This window comes from Hemibagrus wyckioides, linkage group LG03 (genome assembly GCF_019097595.1).
Source record: "Hemibagrus wyckioides isolate EC202008001 linkage group LG03, SWU_Hwy_1.0, whole genome shotgun sequence".
In the NCBI taxonomy this organism is placed as follows: Eukaryota; Metazoa; Chordata; class Actinopteri; order Siluriformes; family Bagridae; genus Hemibagrus; species Hemibagrus wyckioides.
Window position 1 is genome coordinate 5,152,646 of NC_080712.1, and position 18,032 is coordinate 5,170,677.

The 18,032-nt window shown below is 39.8% G+C and overlaps 1 protein-coding gene across 2 annotated transcripts in view; it reads right to left on the bottom strand.

The window, feature by feature from the left end:
- Positions 1–18,032, bottom strand: part of LOC131345546 (polypeptide N-acetylgalactosaminyltransferase-like 6) — a 255,043-nt gene that overhangs the window by 183,986 nt on the left and 53,025 nt on the right. For both annotated transcript variants that reach the window (XM_058378475.1, XM_058378468.1), the window contains 2 exons: positions 17,335–17,473; positions 11,186–11,352 (listed from right to left, as the gene is read on the bottom strand). In XM_058378475.1, coding sequence (XP_058234458.1) covers positions 11,186–11,352; positions 17,335–17,473 — 306 coding nt within the window. The remainder of the gene's footprint in view (positions 1–11,185; positions 11,353–17,334; positions 17,474–18,032) is intronic.

Below are 18,032 nucleotides of genomic sequence, written 5' to 3' on the forward strand. Positions count from 1 at the left end.
TGAGAGACTATAAGTGTATAAGGAGAGACTATAAGTGTATAAGGAGAAACTATAAGTGTATAAGGAGAGACTATAAGTGTATAAGGAGAAACTATAAGTGTATAAGGAGAGACTATAAGTGTATAAGGAGAGACTATAAGTGTATAAGGAGAAACTATAAGTGTATAAGGAGAGACTATAAGTGTATAAGGAGAAACTATAAGTGTATAAGGAGAGACTATAAGTGTATAAGGAGAAACTATAAGTGTATAAGGAGAGACTATAAGTGTATAAGGAGAAACTATAAGTGTATAAGGAGAGACTATAAGTGTATAAGGAGAGACTATAGTGTATAAGGAGACTAAAGTGAACCTCGAATACTCGGATTAAATCATAAACTGTTGAAGAGTTTCTACATGCATTATACTCATTTCTTATTAATGATTTGAAAGAAACCAATCTACAGCAAAGGCATCAAGACTACAGACTTTTATTTTGGACAAAAGTAATGGTGCCCAATAAAAGGAGGAAGTGCTAATGGTAGCTGAAGCGCTGCGACGTCTGAGGTACATTACTGAATGATTTAGCTCGTGACACGTTTACGAGGCGTTCTTTCACTGATCGGTTGTCGTTTTGCCAAATTTCAACTTTCTGTGATCTTTTATAGAGCTTGCCTATAAGTGTAAATAAAATGTGGCATGGAGATCTGGAGGGCTCAGTTTGTTTTTCGTAAACATTTACACACAACGAATAAACGAGTCCCAGTATTACTAGAACTAGGACACGGTGTAGCGGGAACTATGCAGGAGTTGTCAAGGTTGAGAGAGGCATCTGATACAGTTCTGCTGATCCTCGTGTGGTCCTCATCGCGTATCCATGGAGGCAGATGGGCTGAACCGTGCAAGCATGAGCACTTTAGCCTCGTTCTCTAATTAAGCTTTTATTAGCCAAGAAAGCTTCAAAATAGCCGTTTCCACCAGTGACTCTCCACAGGGCACAGAGGTGGGCAGATTGGACCGTAAGAGCTTTGGAGAGTTAACATACCATCTGTGTATATAAGGACGAGTGTGTGAGGGTTTCTTTCCAGAGGAACAAAAAGCCATATGGTCAAGTGAATTTAAAAAAAAAAAAAGGCAAAAGACATCTTGAAGTCTAAAGTCATAAGGGCTGAGAAAGTTATTTATGATCTTCCTGTCAACCTCACCATGTCACTGAAACTGCAAGAGCTTCTCAAAGTACTTCTGATACACAAGATCCTTTGCCAGCACTTTAAAAAGGTTTCCTTTTCTTTTTTTAATTTCCTGTGTATGAAATGGAAGTTTTGGAGCTCACTTTCCCTGACACACACAAAACCCTGTCCAGATGAAAATCTGTGATATGTAGTGTGTGTGTCTGTGTGTGTGTCTGTGTGTGAGAGTGGGTGTGTGGAGGATGGAGAGACTGTGTTATAGAGCTGATTCCAGCCGGTCTTGGTGCACCGTACAGAGACTCTTCCCAGAATTCAATTGGAAAGTCAGGCGCTTATGCCTATTGACAGTATTTCTGAGGCCAGGCAATGACAGGATTCGATTTTGCTTTAACCTCCGATGCCACAGGGGAGCTGAAGCGCCAAACAGTCCATCACTGTCTCTTTTACACTCTCCAATCAATCCCATCTTGGGCCTCTCTGAGAGCTTCTGGCCTTTGCCACCCCTTCCCAGGAAGCCTTGCAGAGACAGCAGAACAGCCAAGGACATCTTCAGACGGCTTATCTGCTTTAGTGCACTAACCGTGTGAAGACAGCACTCGTGTCAAGCTCAGTCTCCAGACCACCAAACACACTAAACCTTCAATTCTCATCCTGCAGCAGGTGATTCATTTATACATGTAGGCTTCTCCTTAAAGAAATGCTTATAAATGGTACAGCATCTAATTATGTAATAAGAATAATACATAATCAACAAAATACTAATACTATGAATACTATAAACTAACATAAGCTGTTAGATGCCTGAATTCAGCCACAAATAATGGCTGGAATAAGGATTTAATAAACACATTTCACTGAAAGATGCAGAAGTGTTTGTTGGAACTTTCTTAGCTTCACAGTTACTCCACAGATCAGGAGAGCCAGTTTAAAAACAAAGCTGTAAAACAGTCGGTCTGTCTAAACATGTTTTAATGGCTAGCTTGATATCTAAGTGTGATTTCCTCGTGTGGTGAATGTTATGCTTAGATCAAGCTGTTGATTAGGTGCTAGAGAGAAATGGACATGAGCCTAATAGATTCAGTTGGTGCTCCTGAATGGAGCAACAGGAAAACTTTTATTGTGGTGTGAATGTGATTTTTGAAGACCATATAATATCAATATTGTCATAAAAGATATCTATTATTAAAATAAACTGCGAGACATGACAAAACTGGGACGTCTGCCTTTACATGCACATGAATGTAATATGGAGTTGTCCCGCCCTTTACAGCTATAACAGCTTCAACTCTTCTGGGAAGACTTTCCACAAGGTTTAGGAGTGTGTTTATGGGAATTTTTGACCATTCCTCTAGAAGCACATTTGTGAGGTCAGACACTGATGTAGGATGAGAAGGCCTGGCTCACAGTCTCCGCTCTAATTCACCCCAAAGGTGTTCTATGGGGTTGAGGTCAGGACTCTGTGCAGGCCAGTCAAGTTCCTCCACACCAAACTCACTCATCCATGTCTATATGGACCTTGCTTTGTGCACTGGTGTATAGTCATGTTGGAACAGGAAGGGGTTCATCCCCAAACTGTTCCCACAAAGCATGAAATTGTCCAAAATTGTCTTGGTATAAAGCTGAAGCATTAAGAGTTCCTCAACCCCTGAAAAACAACACCTGAATACAATGACTTGGAGGGGCGCATCAAGAAACGTTATTTTGCCCATTAGCCAAACCTGAGCATCTGTGAGCATCTCATGCAAGCGATGATGAGACTCATGTTTGCTAAATTCTATGAGTGACTTTTACATCAACACTGATGTGGATAATCAAATCATGATTACTTGCATTCGTGTTTAAATCATCATTAAAAGGCGCCACTATTATGGTTTTTCTATAACCGACTATAATACAAATCTAGATGCAGTCATACTTTGCCTGTTTACTTACGATATTAACTTTGATTAAGATCACAGAGATCATATAGACACAGTAATGCTCTTATTTAAATAAAATGAAAGATATTATTAAGTGTGGAATGAATGCTGGACGTGCTGGACCTTTCATGGTCATACATCAGTTTTCACTTTTAATGAATTAAATAGTGTTTGATTTTAGAGCCCCAGAGTGTTCATTTTCAGTAGATTCAGTCGTTCATCCAATCGATAGATCAAGACAAAACTATTTATTTCTCTCTTTATTAAATCTCTTCATGTAAAACCTCAGTTCCAAGCAGATACTCGGGCCAAATACTGACTGGAATATTTTGCTTAGACACATCGACCTGCTTGATCCTGATCTGGCATACAACACATTAGTTCCTAGTCTATTATTGCTCAGAAGTCCTGTTGTTTTTTTTCCTCCAGAGCTAATAATGACATCCGGTTTTGAGTGGAGCTTCTCGAAGAGCTGCTTTATGGCTAACATTTGCTAACCTTGTTATTTCTTTAGAAGCACCTTTGAGAAAGTGAAATGTCTCAAATGTAAATTTTTCATTAATCTCCCGCTGTGCCTTCAAATAATGTATATTTTGCCATGTACTTTCCAGGAGCTGTTGATAAAGAAAGCCATTGAACAAGACTCTCTTTCGGTGACTCTTGAAAAAGTGAAGTGACTCACATTGTGCAGGTGTCAGCTTTCAGCCCCAGCTGGCCTGATTGTAATAATTACGCTGTCTTTAATTGTGAGCCACTCAACGTGTCTCGGGGAGCAAATCACCTGAATTCCTGCTGTCTTTGTCACAACAGCATTGCGTGACTGCATCTCTTGAAAAGCTCATTTTATCATTCGGCAATTCTTTTCATTTGTGAGTCAAGGACGTCCGGGGCAGGAAACATGGCCGGGCTGCAAGATTCACTGCTGTCATATGTGCAAATCGCACAGCAATGAAAAGGCAATCGCTCACTGTCATGCTGCGTGTGTGTGTGTGTGTGTGGTTCATACAGTGCATTTACGTAGGTATCCTGCTTGTGCTTATGAAGGAATAATCAGAGAATCCATAACAGCACACAAATTAATGCCTACTGCTGCAGCTAAAAGGGCAAACGAAGGCTAATCAATAATCCGCACACATTCTGCTATTTTAATGTGGAAACACAAACAGTATGAAATCAGGTGCTCATCTCCTCCTGATATATTATCCTCTGAATTAGACAATCTGCTCAAACATGTTTAAGGTATCTGTTTAGAGTATGAAATCACAGCAAATGGGTTTCGGTTTGAAATGAAAAACAAAAGAGTCAGGATGAAGATCTTTCATGAGTAAGGAATAAAACACAGTGTGTGCTGTTACAGGAATATAATCAATTACCACCCAAAAGATGATAAATTTCCTATAAAAGAAGAACCTATTTAGTGATTTATAGCACATCAATTTGCCAATTTAAATAACAACTTGAGCCCAACACATCACCCATTTTTAGTTAGCATTTAAATGCTTCCTGTTCTCAGTTACATTCCATCTCCAGCCTCGCTTTTGTCTCTCCCTGGATGTTGATAAGACATCATGTAAAAAAGAAAAACCTGCAAAGTGTAAATTCCTCTAAACCTTTCCCCTGAAGCCAACAATAGAATTTGTGTCTGTTTTTGTCGAGTCCATGTTGAGCATTGAATGTCTTTGTTATGTTCCACTCCACAGCGGTGCTTAACATGAAGCTCATATGAAAGTAGACACTCAGGACTTTGTAGTGTTTCATAAATATTTCTGTTTTTCCCTAGGGGTAATATATTCATAGAAAAGTTTAAAATAAAATGGTTAGTATATTTTTCACACCCCAAGAGCTTCTTCTAAAATTTGAAAGTGTTTATCTTCGATCACTGATATTCTGTGTAAGGTTATCTAACAGAGGGAAAAACACACGTCTAAAAGCCAACAGAGTCCTGGATCATTTTATATCAGACTCACAGCCAGAAAATTATTCATTTTTTTTTAATTCTGATTGAAAATATCCACACGCCCGTGTACTGGTACGAAAGGTTAAATAAGCATCTCCTTGACTGCATCAATAACCGCACACTTTTAATAAATCTAAACATAAAATCTTCCGTACAAGTCCCTGTGCATGTTCCCACTGCAGAAACACTAATATATTACAATAATATATTACATGAATATGAACCAGTGATTTGCAGCTGCACCACTGTCAGAGCCGCAGTTATAGAACATTAATCAACACTAGCTAGAATCAAGTGTTCACCAGTGATGTGGTTTGAAGTTAAGGTGAAGTACCCATTGACAATTCTAATTAAATTATGCATATTAGTGGCGATGTGTAGGCTTTTATATCCATCTAACATTTAAATAGATGAGACTATTGAGCATAAAAGAGAATTTCTGGGGTAAATTGTGGCCATCATCCCTGAACGACACAGTGAGATTCAGTAAAGAGGACATTTCATTACTGGACAATTACCTAGAGCCGAATGGAACGAATTCAGTTTGCAGCCCGAGTATAATGAGAGATTTAATGAGAGCAATGCGCTAGTTCGGCATGACTGTTTCAGATTAGGTATTTCTGAACGTTTCACCTTTTAAAATGTCCAACCAAGCACAATATCATAAAGTTCAGGTCGCAGTTGCGTGTCTCTTTGGTAGAAGACAAAATTTAAAAGAGAGCTTTAAAGGCCAAGGTGGAGAAAGTTTCATGTGAACAGTAGTTGCGTGGGTCAGGGCGATGTGTGAATGCCGTCTGTTCCTCCTCAGGTGTTGTCACGTCAGGCTACATGATAGGAGCTGCTATCACTCGTATCTATAATCTGCATTTACATTTTTTTTCCCAGAATGACTTACAGTTCAAACATGACACAACTAAACAATTAAAGTTCTTGCTCATGAACCCAAACAATGAGGTCCAGCAGTGCTGAGGTTTCACCTCACAGCCTTCTAATCATCAGGTCAACACCCTACCCACTGAGCTGCACTTCTCTCTGCAATAAAGCCGCTTGTGCACAGACTTATTTCTGATAAAACCTAAATTTATTAATCCTTTATCAGCCTGAATCCTAAAATGCTGATTGCACTGCAGGACATACTGGCTTTCAACAAGATGTGCTGTAAATGTTAGAGCAGACTTTTTTGAACTCCAAAACATTCTCCAGAATCTGTTAATAAAATAAGTTCAAAATCTGACATTATTATTTTTTATTATTATTAAAAACAAACAAAAAAACTTAACGAATGGCATGTTTGCTTCTGAATTCACAATATTTTATTATTCAAAAGCTGGTATGATGCAGTCATTTCATTTTTATTATTATTATTATTATTATTGTTGTTGTTGTTGTTGTTGTTGTTATTATTATTATTATTATTATTATTATTATTATTATTATTATTATTATTATTATTTCTATCTCACCATGATCCCTCTGGTGCCCAACGTTCGGTAAACCTGTTGCTTCGACTAGTTAACTGGCTGTAGTTGCTGGGGACGTGGACTGGTCTGTGTGGTGGATAAAACAGTGAGGCAGATGCTACAAAAAATTTACCTGAAAAGCTTAAAGTAGTAGAAAGGGGAAGTTTAATAGGACTCTAATAAAATGCTGTCATTTTAATATTACTTTTTATGCAGTGTGGCTGAGTGATGATCTAACCCTGATTGTATCTGCTCCCAAAGAAAATCCTCCTCCTTTTAGTTTTATTGTACTTTAACAGTAAATACAACAGAAATAAAATCATTTAATGTGCTCCTTGCTTCAGTGTCCTGTATCAATATTTGATTTAACTATAAACAAAGATGACTATTTTTAATGATTTTCTTTTTACTGTTAAAAGTTAATAGTGGAACTTAATGTCGCTTTACTGATATATTCTCTTCCACCTTATGATTTGAAATCTCATATCTGTATATGCTGTGCATTGTGAACTAAAAATAAAAAATAAATATAAAAGTATATATAATACTACAGTGGAACTTAATTTGTTCTGGAGGAATCTGTGCTGGAAAACAAATTCCCCCATAAGAAATAATGTAAATGTAGATAATCCGTTCCAGATGCCCAAAAATATCACCAATATTCCCAATACGAAGCGTATGGAAACTGTATGGCTGCCTACAAAGAACTGACCCAAGCCAAGCATTCCATGTCAAGGCTCCTCACAGGAAGTGGTTCCACTAAGCTTGGGCTAAAAATAGAACGGATCACGTCACCAATCTGTCAACAATAAAATCACCTAGCTTTTGAATGCATGTCGAAGGCAACGTTGGTATCGTGGGTTGACTCTTTCCAAACAGCTTTCTCTGACTGAAAAAGAATTTGTAAACTCGCTTCAGTTGGCTTCGCTTGGCTTTCCATTGACGCTAACAAGTTTTGAACGGCTCCCGGATGTACGCCTGACTTAGCCGGTGTTCAGTTATTGCTTCATATATCGATGCAAACATCTTGCAGATTACAATTCAGGTGGAAATTCATAAGGGAGGGCATTCGTTTGCTGAGGTTCAACTGTATATATTTTTTCCCTTTTTTTGTATTTTATCTGTCTGGAAAGATATTCCCAGAATGATATACAAAATAACTAAAGAAAAAAAAGTGTCTCAACAACACAATACTGTAAAGACGAATAGACACGTCGTTGTCTTTTTTGACCCCTTTCCCATTTGTGTGTGATGATTAAACAATGACCTACACAGTGAGCGCTGAAAAGAAAAAGGAAGTCAGAGGAAAATCAATCACACTAGTATGAAGGGAATGGGGTGACATTCTGACAGTCTGTCAGTCAGTGCCTTCCCACACTGTATACTAACAAGCGCTCACTCGCTCTCCCTCTCTCCCTCTCTCAGTCTGTCTGTCTCTCTCTATCTGTAATTGATGGCTCAGGACAGCCTTCCTTAGAGGTGCTGTCTAGATAAGGACAGTGTGACACCTGCCAGCTGTGGATCAACTCTGTGGCTTCTGTGTATAGGGGGTTTCTGAGTTATAAATATATATATATATATATATATATATATATATATATATATATATATATATCCATTAATGGTAAAGTTAATGGAGACTGACATTTCAGCGATTTATAAGAATGTTAAGACTATTCATATTTTGTCTGGAGTCAACTCATTGTTTGAAATGATTTCATCAGATCTGATCTTGTTTTTCTGATCTTTTTCACCCTAAAACACATGATATAATTAAGCAATTACTGACTGTTTTTTATAATATAAATAAGGAATAAATTTTTTAGGGTGAATTTTTTAGAAAAGTATTTACAAATGGTTGGATTGGGAGAGCTTGTCATATACAAAATGACCTCAGACCTGCTGAATTAGTTCAGGAATAATATTTAAATCTGGTTTAGATGCGTCTTTAGGGTCTTTATCCCTTGTTCTGTGGATAATCACTTGGGTGTGTCTGTGCATTTCTTTCTGAATAATCTCTCTACAGATTCACGTGTAACACACACAACCTAATAGAAATAAAAATGAAGAAATGAATAAAGTTATCACACATAAGTCCGGTTCAATAAATTAGAATGCAATATATTAAGGAGTTCTTGGAGAAGGAACTGTGATATGTCATATACTGGATGATACACTGCACATTAAGCATCTATTACTCATTACAACCACATCTGCAGACAGGAATGAAGAAAAAAAAAAACTGTCTCTGCTATGCTTTATTTCATCATGCAGGCACGGTTTGTGCCCTACTGTAACGTCTGGGACCCCCGCCCTATGCGGGGCTCGACCCCAGACGCCCGTGGTGTGTGTGCGCACGCCAGCACACGGTGTAATGAGACCCATGCGCAGGATTCAGCGAAGCACTGCTTTTATTACATTTAAGACGCGACATAGGGAAACAAACCCAACACTAGACATGGCGTGGTTAACTAAACTAAACTAAACTAAACAAAACCTAGACCTTAGCTTGGACATGGAACCTAGCAAACAAAATCCCCAACAGAAACCACGGTACAGATAACAATCATGGACCAGGACACAAACACAAGGATCCCTATTTATAGGGGTAGACATTAGGGCTAATGGGATACAGGTGACAATCAGGATAGGAACAATAGGAAGGGCGTAACAAAAGACACACAAAGAAGCAGGCTTCCAAGGTTCACCTTCCAGCGCCCTCTCTGGGCCTGGCAGGGAACTGTCCAGCTGTTCCTGACATAACCCCCTCCTCTAAGGCGCAGCTCCCGAAGCGCCCAACCTCCGCCTAGGGGACGCCTCAGGAGTAGGCGGAAGATGTAGTTCATAGAGGGGAGACGCAAGGCCTGATGTAGTTCATAAATGCAGTCTACGGCGATGCCCCAGGTCCCAGGGGTAAGTTGACATCTGGCCCTGGAAAGAAACGGGAGGGAAGCGTCTTCCACCCGTGGTGCCAAGCGACGTCCTCCACGGAAACTCCATCGCGGAGCGGCGTCCCCGGCTGACAAGGTGGTGGAAGCCCGCCTCCAGTGGGACCGATAAAAAGGGGGTGTCCCCCATGGCCTGAAGTCGAGTGACGTCCTCCTTGTAAATTCCCTGGGGGAGCGACGTCCTCGACCATAACGAAGATGGGGACACCTCCCTGGGGAAACGGGGAAAAGGATCCGCCGGATGCCATCCACCGGTTATCCAGGGCTCTAGCCAGCAGACTGCAAACCCTTACCGAAGACAGGAACTAGCTGGGAATCCCGCTGGGTCTCAGAGATGGTCCATGATTCTGTAACGTCTGGGACCCCCGCCCTATGCGGGGCTCGACCCCAGACGCCCGTGGTGTGTGTGCGCACGCCAGCACACGGTGTAATGAGACCCATGCGCAGGATTCAGCGAAGCACTGCTTTTATTACATTTAAGACGCAACATAGGGAAACAAACGTAACACTAGACATGGCGTGGTTAACTAAACTAAACTAAACAAAACCTAGACCTTAGCTTGGACATGGAAACTAGCAAACAAAACCCCAACAGAAACCACGGTACAGATAACAATCATGGACAAGGACACAAACACAAGGATCCCTATTTATAGGGGTAGACATTAGGGCTAATGGGATACAGGTGACACAATCAGGATAGGAACAATAGGAAGGGCGTAACAAAAGACACACAAAGAAGCAGGCTTCCAAGGTTCACCTTCCAGCGCCCTCTCTGGGCCTGGCAGGGAACTGTCCAGCTGTTCCTGACACCTACGTTCCTGATCACCTTTTTCCTGTGATGAAACATTTCTATTCTCTCTGAGTGGTCTCTTCCTGGTTGACCCCGCCCCCTCTTACACGGCATGATGGATCACTGAGTGGTTTGATGAGGATGAGAATCTTATGATATGATCTACACATACAACAGATCTCCTGAACATTATGGGAGATTTAGGAGTGAAATGTCATTAATACACCAACTGAGGGAAGCTCTTTCAAACAAACAGTGCTCATAGCTCTGGTACGGTTCCAGAAACCGCTTCAATCTGTATGAAGGAGCATTAAAGGTTTTCTAGTGGCAACACCTTCATGCTAATACACATTATGTTAATTTATTGCTGATCTGAACGTTCTCCCGGTCCATTTTTCAATTTATAGAGATATAGTTTTTAACGATTCTACCTGTTCGGTTCACTTTTCAGCCGGAGAGAATCAAATGTTTTTATAGCACAAAGATTACATTCATCGTTAACAATTTAATCAGAGAAAAGTAATCGGGGAGACAAAACTTTGAAAACCAGCAGTGCCAAATGGCTCTCTGTATGCTTCAGCAGAAGGTAACAGAATTACAGCTGACCTCTCTGTAAACTCATAATTATTTTGTTCATTGTTCTTTTGTTTTTTATCCCTTCAGGTCAAAAACCTGTTCAGAGAGCTTCAGGCTCATGAGACTGGCAGCGACGCCAAAACTAGTCTTTATATTGGCTAAAACATGAAACACAATTTCCACAGGCTTTTGAAATGTCATAATTACAACAGGGAATGTTTATGTATTTACAAGCAGCCAGGCATGTTCTTCCATACACTGTACACAGTGTGTGTGTTATAGACAGTCCAAGCTACTTCTCATATTTTCTCCTACTCATAGCGCAGGAACCACAGCAGTTGCGGTAAGAGGTGGAGGAGCTTACCTCGATCACTGTAGTCATCCACCAGAACAATCTCAGCAATCAGGTGATCTGGAGTTCGGTTCACGATGCTGTGGACGGTGCGGAGAAGCGAACTCCAGCCCTCGTTATGGAACGGGATAATGATGCTGGTGTTGGGGAGATTCTCCAGGTACAGCTTCTGCTTACAGCTGATGGAAAAGAGAGAGATGAGAAAGCGTGATGCTGGAAAACATGATCGGTCCATCAACCGTTAAATAATTACGTGTTTCTTTGAGCGAAGCCGTGTCGTTGGTGTAATGAATAGATCTACTGCACTGTTCACCAGAAAACTTTGGGAGTATATGGGAATAGAGCCGAGTGTAACTCTAATCATAAATCACCGTTTAAAAAGCCTTGTCACTCCCCCTGCTCTAATAAAGCACTGAGAAATCTGCGCCTTAATTCACTTTCAACAAAGATTGAAGTGGCAGATGAAGCAACGCTTTACAGCTCACACCAGTCTCTAATTCACCGCCCTGACAAAGCCGACACACGGCCCATTATTTATAGCTCACCCACAGAACCACAGAACCAGCAGCCTTAAAGAGCTCTAGCTTTAATATATTCACACAGTAAATTAAAAGGTAAATAGAAACAGCTTATCTGAAAGGTAGATTACAAAAACAAACCCCAGTGAGTAGACGTGTAATGGAAACATATGCTGATGTGTAAATAGGTTGATGGCGGAGAGCAGAAGCGCTCTGAGGAGAACCAAAAAATAATAAAAAAATCAGACTATCCTGTGCGATAATTCTACAGCATGGAGCGTCACATAGACAGAAGTGTGTAACATTTACAGAGACCAAAAGCAGGTCACAATCCACAATCTAGGTCAAAGGAGGCTCCACGTCAGCCAATTAACCACCAGCCTGACAAGGGAGACATGGACAGACAGTACACAGAGGTAGAGGTTTAGGTGCAATGTGAAGAGTCTCTGCCTGATCCCTGTGGCGACAATCTGTCTGTTGTTGCTTTCATCTGACTTCCAGCTGAAGGCATGAGTGCCCTTCCTGCCTTATACTTTCCACATTTCTGAACCATTTATATTACGATGGGACCGGTGTCTGACTGTGGTACTTCGGGAAAAATGGGACAAGAAGTTTTGAACGTAAGTCAGTCTATAGTTTAAAGCAAGTTCGCACACTTTTTATGAAGCTTTAGACATCTCCTGAGTGTCTTGTCTGTGTGCTCTAACTGACTATTGACTTGCTTGTGGTAAAAAAAAGGAAGTCAAACACTTAAACTCTGCATGTAAATTTCAGGCCTTGATCCATAGTTATACTATATGGTCAAATCTATAATGTTTATGGACACCTCTCCGTCACACCAGTATGCGCTTTTTGAGGGTCCCATTCACCAGTGATGTCGAGTGAGGAGGTCAGGGGTGCAGTCGGTGTCTCAGTTCATCCCAAATATGTTTGGTAAGGTTGAGGTCAGGGCTCTTCTCTTTGCAGGACATTTGATTTCTTCCCCTCCACACAGTCCACTAGGGTACTGTAACATTGGAACAGGTTTATTTCTCTTAGGTCTTGCAGGTTAACTGTTGAGGCAATAGACTTGCAAAGAACCACATACGGTGTTCATGTAAACTGGTCAGTGCTATTTTATGTATTTTGTGTATCTGTCCTGTACTGTTTATGTGACTGGGACAACTTTCAGTCCTTAGCTCTGTGTTGTTTTGTAGCTCTATGTTGTTCTATGTAGAATCAGAGTTCTGGAGGAACGTTGACTGCGTCAGCTATATAAAGTTGAAATGACAATAAAGGCTTCTTGACTTGACTTGAAGTGTCCATTATATTTGTTTTTTATTTCATTTGGCTGACACCATTGTCCAAAAAGTATTACATTTATATAACTGAGCAGTTGAAGGCCTACAAGAACTCAGCAGTGGCAGCGTGATGTTCCTGAGATTTGAACACACAACCTTCTGATCAGCAGTCCAACATCTACCAACAGCTACCACTTCCCTAGTATTTGGCCATAACAGATGCAGCTATAAGGTGGTGTAAACAAAATCAGGAATGTTGTAGAGATTGGAATGAGATGACAGTTTTGAGACTGCAGCATGTATTCTGTGATGAAGTCTTTCAAAGATGGAAAGACAGTCACAAAGTTAATGGGTAGGTGTGATCATGCTCATTGACATATGGTGAGGGATGACAAGAATAAAGCACAGCGTTTGTAAAGACAGCAAATTGTACCACATCTGAAGAGAAAGTGGGGCACTGATAGGAAGATGACAGAGCCTGCCAAATGCTGTAAATGTACAGGTTGTAAATCAGCATTGCATTACACTGGGCTCATCTTCCTGATGAGCCCAAACAGTGTTGTCCTTAATGTCCCAGAGTTCAGGAGCCACAATGCAGCATTCCATCAAGACCGAACCTGTTTCCTTGGGGGCAATCACATCCTAACGCATACACAGCACGCATATGGGCACTTTTTTGACTCAGGGCAATCAGAGATGTTAAAATGGAATCGAGAGGAAAAACCAATCTACCTGCACTTTCTGGAGTTAATTCCCCTGACATAATTACCCTGACTTGTAGAGGTTGGTCAGCACTGTGAATATTTTTTCGCTGCCTCCAGGCTGTGTCTCCATTTTAGTATAGGATTAACTCAGAGAATAGTAATAACTGCCCTCACCCCTAAAAGTAAGCTCACATATGCCCACTACTCAAGGGGGAGAGTCCCTTGGACATAAATGGCTATGTTTTCATGCTTCATTGTTTACTCCATAATTGACATTTTGCATGCTGTCCTGTCATTTGTGTGGTTGCTGAATGTATCCATGTGCTCTGGGTTTAGTTTTTAATGAATTTTCCTAAGCTTCGTTTGTTTGGGCGCAGAGTCTCGACCATGCATCCTTGCCGTTAAGTCCGAGCCTTTGTTTTCTAGTTTGCATGTTCTGTGTTTCCTGATTTAGACCCTCACTGGTTTAGTTGTGATTATGGATTATCCCTTTTCCATGCTGTCTGCCTATGCTTTGGATTATGTTGATGATTACTGGCTTGGCCACAGTAAACCACATGCTGATGTTACACACTTGCATCCTGCCTCTTCTACGATCCACATTTTTAGTCATTTCAGTGGATATCTGAGGTGGCTAATCAAGGCACAATTTTATTTCTAATTATCACACAATTCTTCTTCTTCTTCTTAACATTATTATTAATATTTTTTTTTCTTTTTAACTAGTTGAATAGAGCTAGATGTGTAAACTGATTTGGACACTGCTGTGTGTGTGTTTTTTCCCCGCATGTAATGATATATAAAATGGCAGCTCAGTGCATACTGAATGACAAATGTCTCAGTTTTCCTGCTGTTTGCGACACTGAATTTATAGCTGCATTACTCTTAGTGTGTCACCTGCCATAGTAACACACACTCACTCCAGCCTCCGCTCTGAGCTACTGAATGAAATAGTGGGCCATTTTCATGCACCGTCTCCTGTTTCTGGATCAGTTTTTTTCAGATATTTATCAGCACAGCGAGACGAGATGTGGAACAGTCTGCAGTGCTGTTGCGGGCTGCTATTGAAAAGGCAGTCGGAAAGCAGTGTTCCACATCCAGCATGCAGAGCTGCACGCATCCACTGGGCCTGAAAATAAACAGACCTGCACCAGAAACAAGGCCTGAATTGGGAATTGCAACAGCACAGCTGTGATCTAGTCTCAAAAGGTGCTTTGTGTTTCAAAAGCCAGCAAACCATCCTTCCTGAAGATAAAGTAGGACTGAACTCCGTTCTTGATCCATCCCAGGATTTCCACTTGTCTCATCAGAAGCCAGAGCGGATCTTTCATTATCGATGGAACTGTAACTCTTTGACCCTCGGCTACATGAGTTATAAGTGGATTTGTTCCATGAGTAGGGGGAAAAAAACGCTTTCATGGGCAGCAAATGGTGTGGAGTGGTTAGTCCTCTGAGAACAATTAATGATCAGTCCATCACAGAGCTCATTTAGTGAAAGAGTGAGTGTGAAACAAAGCGATCTGTTCCAAAGTAATACAAGTCTGTCTGTTACAGATGAAAAATTTATATATAAAGATAAGATATATGTACTAAACAAATGTAAAACAAACTATTTATAGTCAAGCAAGAGCTACAAAACCCCCACAAATATATATTTTTATAATCTATTCCAAACCTTTTCAGGGCAAAACCTGCATCAGTTAAGCACCCAGGATAGTCTGTACTTCTGCTCTACTGAGATCAGAAAGATAAAGCAGTGTTAAAAATGTTTAAAGATTTCAATACCATAAGTAGGACTTTGCAGTCAATGTGGAAATGAATAGGCAGCCAGTGTAGCTTGAATAAGACTTTCTTTTCCTGCTGCATTGTGACCTAACAGGGATCCTTAAAGGGGCAGTGCAGTGAAGACAGCCACCAACATGTTGTGATCTATATATTATGTACTAGGAGATAATCATCTGATGATGCTTGGGATGTGAAACATTTATCATGCTTTAGCAAGGGCTCCCTAATCATGATAAAAAAGAATGTTTTGAGCCTTTTTGCCTTCCAGATTTATCAACATTAAACCATGCAGTAGGACCTCAGTCCACTGATCAGTTTGAACCCTTATCTCTGAATTCTAATTAAAAATCTGAGCATTGCTTCTAAGCTACAGACGAAGTAAACAATACTTTAATGATCTGCTCATGTATTTAGTTAGACACTGTTTTAAATCGACTCCTAATATCGTTCTTGTTTCAGACTAAATACTTGGTGATAAACATAGAGTCTTCCAATCAGCTTATTTTCCCACCATGTTGGAGATTTGTTTGAGGTTATGTAACCACGGTACAATTAGATTGTGAGATGCTGTGGACCTAGAGATTTAAAACCAGCTTCATGAGTAACTTTGGTTTGTTCACAGGTAAAAAATAATGGTCTGTTTCACAGTTCTGAGTCAGAGGTCACACAGAGGTGACCGGCATGCAGTTATTATATACTGTGAAAATCCAATTAATGTGTAGTAGAAAAACAAATAAGTGAAATAAACTACAGCGTGATTGCAACAGGGTCAGTATTTAACGTTCTAAGCTAGTGATTGGAAGATCGTTCAATTAAATCTTAATGACTACTACAGAACAATTGTTTGACCTTAAAGAAATGCAATTAGCCCTCACTTATTCAGTCGTATGCTCCAGATGCGTGTTAGTCACTATTGACTCAAGATGTAAGTAAATACAAATGCGATATACAGCAAGTTACAAGACTGACATACGTTGCACAGTCACCCTGATTAAACTTCTGTGACAGAAATGAACCTAACTGGGATTTCATTATCTACATAATATCGAAGCAAGAAGAATAATCAATACGGCTTTGCATATTGGCTTTCAGTTGCTTCTCTGATTAATCGTCTCTTTACCTGGTCACTGACTTTTGATAGAAATCTCTCCTCTAGGCCGTACTGTAGTTGTGCTGTATTCTTTCAAGTTTTTAATATTGGAATAAACAAGTTTATTTTCTCCAGAGCCTTTCCAGAGCTTTGTCCTGGACTTGTTTTGATAGCTCCTCGATCTCCATGGTGTGCAACAGTGTTTAGTTAGGTGGTACGTGTCAAAGTTACAGCCAGATGAATGCCCGGACCCCCAGCAGAAACTTGCAAAGAACTCTGAGAGTTGACTGTTGACTGCTGCCTAATAGACACCAAGCTTTGACAGGTGCCTCTATAACAAGATAATCCATCCTAATCCATCATAATAATGGTTTTACAGTTATGACTGTATATTGAGATGGCACACAAGTTGAATCTGGTGAATTAACTCATTTAGGGATGAATACTTGAACAAATCATTTTTTAAAAATTTTTAAATAATTTTCTGAACTCTACTGATTCCCCCCACTTCAACACTGTGGGCTATTATATAAGGATTCATGACATAATCCCAGTTAAATCCATTATAGATCCAGGTTATAACACTGAATAATATGAAAAGGATCAAGGGTGTGAATACTTATGCAAGCCAGTGAACTTAACATCAATTCAATATATAAAATATATAGACACTGTTCATGTATTCTAAACTTAAACAGGTGTATAACTTGTGTATAACATTTTTATTTACTAAACAGGTGACCTAGAGAGAAAGAGTAGATATACATGTATTTATTTTACTCACTTGGGGTGTCTGATGTCAGGCAGCGAGCGATCCAGTGCGATGTTGTTGCTCACGTAAATGTTAAAGCCGTTCTCTTTATACACAGAGTCGTCACACTCATCCTCGGCTAGCGGGTACGGCTTCCCCTGCTCGCCTTTACCTACGACAAACACACACACACGCACACACACACATCCTCATCATAATCATCATCATTGTCATCATCATCATCTTATTAGTGTGCATGCTTTAATATGCATGTGTGTGTGTGTATGTGTGTGTGTGAGAGAGAGAGACATATAGGAAAGCTTAATTAGAATAAAATTTAGCAGTGCATCCCCATGACATCTCAAACTTTTTGCTGTTTGTTCAAGATTACTCATGCAAAAAATAAAGAAAGAAAATAAAAAAATAAAAAGGAAAAAGAAATAATAATAATAATAATAATAATAATAATAATAATAATAATTATTATTATTATTATTATTATTATTATTATTATATTTTGGATCTTTGGTACATTTTCCTTTTTTTCTGTCTAAAAGTATTGTCATTCATTGTGCACCATGAAACAGGAAAGGTCCCACAAACATCTGTCAATCAATTATAGCTGAACTAAAAAAAGAGAATATGCACTGAGTCAGAAAAAAATCTGTTTAAAAAACCTTTTCTTCTTTTCTGCTTCTTCTTTCATACATTTCATCATAAAATCAGCCTGA